This window comes from Lactuca virosa, chromosome 9, assembly GCF_052849685.1.
Source record: "Lactuca virosa cultivar CGN04683 chromosome 9, Lactuca_virosa_CGN04683_v6, whole genome shotgun sequence".
In the NCBI taxonomy this organism is placed as follows: Eukaryota; Viridiplantae; Streptophyta; class Magnoliopsida; order Asterales; family Asteraceae; genus Lactuca; species Lactuca virosa.
The window spans coordinates 119,173,810-119,182,674 of NC_136434.1; the positions used below are offsets into that span (position 1 = coordinate 119,173,810).

The following is an 8,865-nucleotide window of genomic DNA, read 5'->3' on the forward strand; positions in this document are numbered from 1 at the left end:
ATATATAGTACAATGTACGGGCCATACCTTAGAAAACAAAAGTACAACATTGAGTAATTTACAGTGTATACAAGTTTATTAGTAATGAACTTTAATGGCTAGACATTTCAGAATGTAGAAAGTAGAAACCAAAAGGGTAAAAGTGGATAATTGTTGTCTTATATCCTTATTTTTTTGCAATTATGTTAAAATTTTGTGTGTTTATAACGAACGGAATATATAAACACAAAATACTTTAATAAAGGAACATAGACCAAAAATAATACAAGGATAACATTTGCTGGGCTAGAAATTGAGGAAGAGATGCACAACAACGTTATTTAAGGGGCTTACTTGTGAAGCCTTCAAATTCTTGTATCAACAACTATATAAAGAAATGGTGAACCTCAACGGATTCATCTACTGATTATGTTGAGCAACAAAGTTCAATTGTAGTGAAGAACATAAAACAATATCAATAATAAGTCTAACAAACATAAAAGCATTCAAACAAAAAACAAGCAAAAGGTAATGCAAAATCAATAGATTTGTTAATCAAAAAAGCTAAACATCCAAGAAACGATCACATAGTTTTCTATTAACAGATATCACCCACGTAGCATAACACTAATTCCCAAAATAACAATTCTATATCAACCTTCAAAAAACAAATTTGCACCTTTTTCCCAAAACATTCCTACTCAATTTATCTTAGCCCTTGAAAAGTCCATCTCCGGGTGCTACACATATTTGAAATCCAATATCAGTATCAGTATAAGTATCAGTGATTTAATCTCAAGTTAAAAGTTAAAAGAACTTTACCTCAGCCATGAACTTTTTAAGAATGTCTTGTTTCTGCATCTCATCACTAGTTGGCAACCCCATCTACTTCTGCCTTTGATCAAACTACAACATGCACATTTATAAAGATTAGAAAAAAATAATAATAAATAATCTTTATTGGAGATTTTTTTAGCTATAAGAAATCTAAATATGTGATGTTAAGATCTTCCTACCATCATCTTTTCAACAGTGGATCTTGTTTCAGGGTCCAGGTCAGCAAGTTTAAGTTTACTGTTTTCAGGTTCAACTTTCTGAGTGTCAATTTCAGGTTCACCCTTCACCAAAAACTTCCACCATTCCATTTGATCCTGTTTTGTTAAAAGAATGGAGACTGATTTTTGATCCTATGTAAAAGAAACAAAAAGATGAGTAATTTGAAAAAAAAAAAAAAAAGGATCTTACACATTTGCAATAACTTAGGTCGTAAATCCATTAATGAATTCAATGAAGCGAGGACTTGACAAAAATAGTATTCAAACGAGTAAATGAAAGATGATCATATTTGTCAACTTGACAATCATGGGATAGCATATTCGACAAAGTTTTATTATACGAATGAAAATTATATAGCAATACTACCATGTGGTTGGACCAAAAGAAATAAATGCGACACGAAAAGCCTTAGTGGTTTTACGGAATAAAGGTCCTTTGCACTGTCACATCAAATAAGAGTGTGGCGGGTCCAAAAATCCTTCATAGAGAAACCAATTTCACTGAATCATTTATGCATTTCTTATCAAGAGTGAACTGATATAAAAAAATCAAATAAGATCATTTATGATATTAGGGGTCACTACAACATTATGAATGTGTAAAGTATGATAGAGGTTAGGAAACTACTATTATGAACCGTCACCAACAAGGATAGATGGAATAACACATTTTTCAAATATAGTTTTAAGATTACCGATATCTAGCGTGAGATGTGTAGAGGCAAATGTGTACATGAACCACTCAAAGCTCGATGAAGCTTGAAGAGTCGGTAGTATGTAAAGCATGAGGAAGATAATTAGCTTTGCTCCGGGTTTGTTGTGTTAAGAGCCGGAGTAGCTCAAGGAGATATTAAAAAAAAATTGATTTTTATTGCGAGTGGCTTATGGGTTGTTGGTGAGTTACATCGGTAATATGTGGGTTGGACCACTTGTAGGTGGTGGATGCAAGTAACTGAGCCATAAGATGGGCAACTGGCTAGCCCGCTATGGTGGGGCCATATCGGTGGACTGGAGTCTTTACGGTATATCCCTAGCAACGAGAATCTTGTTGTCAACGACCATTATTGGAGCGGGAATGCCTGACATGAGGTTGATTGTGACCCGCCAATGGTTATAAGAGTCACATTGTTGGTGTTTGTTGATAATGTATGAAACACCATGGGAAAAAGAAGCAATATCACAATGTGTGGCTTGTTGAGGGCGTATGCAAGGAAAACTAGTTTCCTCATCAAGGAGCATGGAGCGGGATTGTAGGAATGAAGGCATCAGAGACCAGTGTCGGATGACACTAGCAATGTGGTCATGTTTTCGTCGAGGCCATTAATCATGTATTTGATGATATTATTTTTTGGTGCGGGTTCTTCGATGTCAGCAAAATCGGAACGAACTTTGAGTTGTTGACAGCAATTGGTAATCGAAAGCTCATCGATCTCAATGTCGGATCTCATTATCAAGTTGCATAGACCTAGCATCCTTTAGGGATGTTCAAAATATCTGAAACCTACGAACCGACAAACTGTATCAATTTTTAGGTTAATTGAACCGGATTTTTTTAACTTTTTTCGGTTTGGCTAAAAGGACTACTAAAATCTCCGGTTTAATGGTTCGATTACGGTTCCCGTTTTTTACATCGGATTAAACCGAAATTTTAGTTTATTCTTTTTAGAAGAATGAAGGTAATTTAAAAATATTAGTAATTATAAGCTACAATTTTCATAATAATTATTATCAATTAACATTGACCTGTTTAGTATATAATTGTCCCTTTTTGATTATTATTGTTATCATCATTAAACATGTTGAGTTAATGCTTATTCTTAACGTATGTATTACTGCCATCAAGTACTTAGATTTTGTAATGAAAAACAATTATATTATCTTATCTCATAATAGTTTATTATTAAAAGAGAAATCAAATATTCTCGTATTCTTTCCTTTAAACGATTGTCCAAATCTGAATGTCGATTATAAATATCATTACTATATATATTTCAAATTTAAGAAATGGCAATTATTAATATAATAAAATATTATCATTATTTTAAAGTTTTGTTAAGTTTTTTAGTTACGACACATTTGTTTATTAACGGTTAATTGGTTAACCAGATAACTGAACCGAAAAAATAAGTTACCGAAAACCGGTTATTTCGTTTTAGGGTTAAGTTCAATAAATTAGCAAACGGGTCACTTTGGGTAACCTTTGGAAATACATATTCGCTTCTGCTAACCATCCATGAACACTCCTAGCATCCTTATTATCGCGGAAAAATTTTTCAAAGAGTCAGTTGAACACTTTTCTCAGTGACACTTCTCTTGAGAATCATACACTTTTCTTGAGAATCATTTCTTCTCAGTGACACTTCTCTTGAGAATCATACACTTTTCTCGGTGACACTTTTCTTGAGAATCATTTCTAGAAACGATTTGCGGATCTAATTATCAAATTGAATCGCCCTAGCATCCTATCATCCTTATTAAGTTATGAAAGACTGTTAGGTCTGACCAAAAAGACATGTGCGGGAGGAGACAGGACTGCTGTTGAAAAAAAAAAAAAAAAAAAAAAAAGAAAAAAAAATATGGGAGAGGGGAACTCGGATACCACATCATGAGACCAATTTTATCTCAATAGACTTATCCTCGTTACTCATTTATAAACATAGTACAATGTATGGGTCTTATCCTAGAAAATAAAAGTACAACATTGACTAAATCACAATGCTATATATATAGTACAATGTACGGGCCATACCTTAGAAAACAAAAGTACAACATTGAGTAAGTCACTATGCCTATACAATATACAGTGTATACAAGTTTATTAGTAATGAATCTAATGGCTAGAAGTGGATAATTGTTGTCTTATATCCTTAATTTTTGCACTTATGTTAAATTTTGTGTTTTTATAACGAACGGAATATACAAAAGCAAAATACTTTAATAAAGGAACATAGATATAAGGATAACATTAGCTGGGCTAGAAATAGAGGAAAAGATGCACAACATTATTTAAGGGGCTTACTTGTGAAGCCTTCAAATTCTTGTATCAACAACTATATAAGGAAAATGGTGAACCTCTAAGGATTCATCTACTGATTATGTTGAGCAACAAAGTTCAATTGTAGTGAAGAACATAAAACAATATCAATAATAAGTTTAACAAACACAAAAACGAGCAAAAGGTAATGCAAAATCAATAGATTTGTTAATCAAAAAAGCTAAACACCCAAGAAACCATCACATAGTTTTCTATTAACAGATATCACCCACGTAGCATAACACTAATTCCCAAAATAACAATTCTATATCAACCTTCAAAAAAACAAATTTGCACCTTTCCCCCAAAACATTTCTCCTCAATTTATCTTAGCCCTTGAAAAGTCCATCTCCGGGTGCTACACATATTTAAAATCCAATATCAGTAACAGTCTCAGTAATTTAATCTCAAGTTAAAAGTTAAAAGAACTTTACCTCAGCCATGAACTTTTTAAGAATGTCTTGTTTCTGCATCTCATCACTAGTTGGCAACCCCATCTGCTTCTGCCTTTGATCAAACTACAACATGCACATTTGGAAAGATTAGAAATAAAATTAATAAATAATCTTTATTGAAGATTTTTTTAGGTATAAGAAATCTAAATATGTGATGTTAGTATCTTCCTACCATCATCTTTTCAACAGTGGATCTTGTTTCAGGGTCCAGGTCAGCAAGTTTACTGTTTTCAGGTTCAACTTTCTGAGTGTCAATTTCAGGCTCACCCTTCACCAAAAACTTCCACCATTCCATTTGATCCTGTTTTGTTAAAAGAATGGAGACTGATTTTTGATCCTCTGAAAAAAGACACAAAAAAGATGAGTAATTTGAAAAAAAAAATGTAGAAAAATATACCACATTTTCAAATGTACATACCTAAGCTCCAGAAACAGTCATCAACTTTAACAGACTTGTACAAGTCCCCCTGTATTATATATAAAAAAAAAAGGTTATTGATATCAACTTATCATATTATTAGAATAAAACTATAATTTCAACATGTTAGAAAGATAATCTAAATGCCACTAGCAAACTTACTTCAAGAATTGGAGGTTGACCCTTAAGTCCCACTTTCAAATGATTCTTCTTTATTTCACATGAAATAAATCTTGACTTTGTTCCAGGAGGAACAGGGATGTTTATGGTTACTTCTTGCAAAGATTGGATCCAGGAATAGTTTTCCATGTCCAATCCGTTTCCTTTATTGGGAGCTGTTTGTAATTTCAGAACAAATTAGATGTTTTCTTGAAAAGATAATAAAAGGATTTTATAAAAGTAATATGCATGATAATTTAATGAGTTATAGAAACAAGAATGTGATAGATGTGATCAAACGCATAAGCAATTAGATCAAGAACAAATCAAGAGGTTTAACATTCTTAAAAAATTAAACCCCCTGACACAACTTCCAAAATAAGTGATGATCACAATCACAAGATAAACTGATTATACATTGCTAAAAGGGCTGATTTTAATAAGTATGCAACAGGCTTATAACATAGCTTTCGGATCAATCTACACATAAACTATTCACTAAAGAACATATAATAGTTAAAGGAACAAACTTTATGAAGATTTGTTACGATTTTAGCAGAAAGATCAAGAACCGATTCGAATTGAATAGGTGTCAACATATATAGTTTACTAATTTTGATAAGGCATTGAACTTGTAACAGAGTAGGGAAATAAATGATTAATTATAAACGATGAAGGAATTAAGATGACAAAAAGAAGTATATACCTCGCAATCCCTTCTTATTATCATCGTTCGACTCCTCCTTCTTATCCTCCGGTTCCTTGACGGAAACTGCGGGCTGCGCCGGTAACGACGATGAAGAATCCTCCTTAGCCCGCTTGTTACCGGGCTTTACACTGGTAGCACCATTGCTGGCGGCTGATACAGCTTTCTCTTTCCTCTTCCTCTCATCAGCGTCGAGTTTCTCCTTCACCGTACGAACCAACCCGTTAACATCCTTAACTACGGAATCAGTCTTAAAGAGATCGGTTTCGCTAGCAACGAACTCGAATGCGGTCTGGAGAAAACGAAGGGGATCGGACGAATCAAGAACAGCATTAAAGGGCTTCTTCACAGGCTCCGGTGTCTTAGTTTGCTTCTGATCATCCTCTTCGTAATCAGAGAGGATCGCCATTGTTTACTGCAGAGTAATTGAGGGAGCAAGGGATTGCTAGGGTTAGGGTTAGGGTTAGGGTTTGGGTTTGAGAGTGAAAAGTCGGGGTTTTTAAGAGAGAAGGAGGATGTGAATTGGAATGTAGAAACCTCTAGAAGTCATGTATTTATAATTTTGAAGTTACGATGCACTTCATATTATAACCAATATTTTAGATTTAGATTCGGGACGTTTTTTTTTTTTTTTTTTTTTTAAATAGGGATAGGATTAATACACATAAAATTCATAAGTTCGTCTTAGTTTGTACTTATCTCGTTTTTTTTTTCTATTAATTATGGGCATTCATTAAGAGTGTTAGTGTGGCAAAGAGGCTAAGTGATATGGCTGATCATCATTAATGAGGTATGTACATGAAAAAATAAAAAAAAAAATATATATATATATATAATAATAATAATAGTAATTAGTTGTCTATTTTTAGGTTGATTTTGATAAAGCTTTTGACTCTATAAATTAGAACATTTTAGTTTCGATTAATGAATCTTTTGGATAAATGGGTGTCTTTCGTCTTCTAGAGCTTCGGTGCTTATCAATGGCTCGGCTACAAAGGACTTTTACATAACCAAAGGTGTCTGTCAAGACGACTCGTTATCTCCATTCCTTTTCATCATTGCCATGGAGGGTTAAATGTTGCGTGAAAACCGCTTGTCAAAAATCTCTTTTTCAAGGTTTTCCTATCCCAGAGGTTGGATCCGAATTATCTCTTCTTTTACTCCGACGACGACGCTTTATTCGTGGGGAATTGGGTGAGCTAGAATTTTGCTAACTTAGCTTGCATTCTTAAATGTTTCCATGCAGCTTCCGGGTTAAAAGTTAACTTCCATAAGTCAAAGGTGTGTTTGGTATCGGTGCTTCGAGCAATGAAGTCTCAAGCTGTGCTAGGATTCTTGGATGTGAAGCCGTTTCCTTGCCATTCAAGTACTTAGGCGTCCAGGTTGGTGTGAATATGAATCTTAAAAGAAATTGGCAACCCATAATTGAAATAGTTCATTCGAAGCTTTCTATGTGGAAAGCCAAAAATCTTTCTTTTGGTGTAACTCTTGTCAAGTCTTTACTCGGGAGCTTGCCTTTGTTTTTTTGACTCTTTTTAAAGCTCACAATTTTGTTATCGAGCTTCTCGAGACACTTCGCAGACGTTTCCTTTGGGGTGGTAGTGATGAAAAAAAATAAAATTAATTGGGTTTCCTAGAAGGTGGTTACCGGGTCCAAGGGTCAAGGTGGGCTCGGAGTGGGATCGCTCGTATCTCTCAATTGGGCTCTCCTTTCTAAGTGGATTTGGAGGTTTAAAAATGAGCATGATTCCCTTTGTAGGCGTGTTATATGTGCTATTCACAACAATACAAGGAAACTTGTTGATTCCTTAGCGGAAAAAAAAAAAAACCCCTCGTTGGGGTATAGTATAACATTGTGAAGGTCATATCGGCAATTGAGGTAATTGGAATTGATCTCCCTTCCATTTTTGAGTTTCAGGTCAGATCCGGCAACAGTACTTTGTTTTGGCTTGACAATTGGACGGGTTGCGGTAGTTTGGCTTCTCAACTCCTCTTTCTTTTTCTCTGGACAAGAGGAATATTTACTTTATTGAGGAAAGAATGGTCGATAACAGGTTAATTGGGGCATGGAAGAGAACTCATAATATCAATCTTTAGGTTGCAGAGTTAGAAATTTTGGTTGGTCTCATAAGTTCGAACTCGCTCAACGGTGAACCTGATTTATGGAAAGCTAAACTCTTTGATGACGGGGGGTTCTATGTGCATGATTTAAGTGCTTTAACTGACTCGAAGTTAACAGTTCTGATGAAGAATCCAACAGTCTGGTTAAAGTTAGTCCCGGTGAAGGTTGTTGTTTTTGTTGGGAGGTATTGCATTGATAGATTCCCTTCGGTGGTCTCTCTCTCTCTCCCCCCCCCCCTCTCTCTCTCTCGTAGGGGTATCTCTATTTAAAACAACTCCTGCCATTTATGCGATTTTGGGAGCGACGAGACCGATCATTTCTTTTGGGCTACACCTTTGCTTCTAAATGTGTTGAGATAGATCTTTAATTGGAGTAAACTCTCGCTGCAAAATTTTCAATCTATAGGAGACCTCATTAAATTTACAGCGGTTTGGGGCAATTGCCAAAAAAAAAACAAAAAACTATGTTGGCTATCGTTTATGGGTATTTGTGTTGTGTCTAGAAAGCGAGTGTAACACCCTATTTTCGCCTTACAGTACAAACGACCACTTACGTTTAATAGACTTTTTGATAAAGGAATATTTAGGATAAATAGTCTTGACAAAAGTCGTAGTAGTCGTAAAAGCGAGAGCATACATCACTATTTTGAAAAACTGGATCGGACCGGCCGGTTCAACCGGGAACCGGTCGTGGTTCCAGTTCTTTATGCCCCGAAAATCGGTCGTCCCTTAAACCGGAAAAAGCCGCCTGGTTTTTCTCGACCCGCGGTCCAACCTGTCCGGTTCAACCTCCTTGAGAACCGGTTTTATTTGATTTTTTTTTGTTTTCTCAAAAATCATCGGAAAAAGGCAAAACCCCAAATCGCTATCTCAATTTCTCAATATCGAATCATCTATCGACCGAAAGAAATCCCGTTTCCAAGACAAAATCTAAACCT

The 8,865-nt window shown here is 35.0% G+C and overlaps 1 protein-coding gene and 1 long non-coding RNA gene across 2 annotated transcripts; both read right to left on the bottom strand.

Moving 5' to 3' along the window:
• Positions 1-508: 508 nt before the first annotated feature.
• LOC145141210 (uncharacterized) lies at positions 509-1,047 on the bottom strand. Its single transcript, XR_013722495.1, has 3 exons — positions 996-1,047; positions 802-885; positions 509-719 (listed from the first exon to the last, which is right to left on the bottom strand). It is a non-coding gene; the product is annotated as an uncharacterized LOC145141210 (long non-coding RNA).
• Positions 1,048-4,214: 3,167 nt separating this feature from the next.
• BOB1 (HSP20-like chaperones superfamily protein) lies at positions 4,215-6,346 on the bottom strand. Its single transcript, XM_079072584.1, has 6 exons — positions 5,807-6,346; positions 5,104-5,276; positions 4,942-4,990; positions 4,696-4,862; positions 4,503-4,586; positions 4,215-4,426 (listed from the first exon to the last, which is right to left on the bottom strand). The coding sequence occupies exons 1-6, from the start codon at positions 6,213-6,215 to the stop codon at positions 4,388-4,390; spliced, it is 921 nt and encodes a 306-aa protein (XP_078928710.1). The 5' UTR covers positions 6,216-6,346; the 3' UTR covers positions 4,215-4,387.
• Positions 6,347-8,865: the final 2,519 nt, after the last annotated feature.

Bases quoted from the DNA above. Each gene is read 5' to 3' on its own strand.
- BOB1 (XM_079072584.1), bottom strand. From the start codon at position 6,215: ATGGCGATCCTCTCTGATTACGAAGAGGATGATCAGAAGCAAACTAAG. The intron at 4,863-4,941 runs GTATGTACATTT...GTCTTTTTTCAG, and splicing joins TGACTGTTTCTGGAGCTTAG to AGGATCAAAAATCAGTCTCC. The intron at 4,427-4,502 runs GTAAAGTTCTTT...AAATATGTGTAG, and splicing joins TTAAAAAGTTCATGGCTGAG to CACCCGGAGATGGACTTTTC.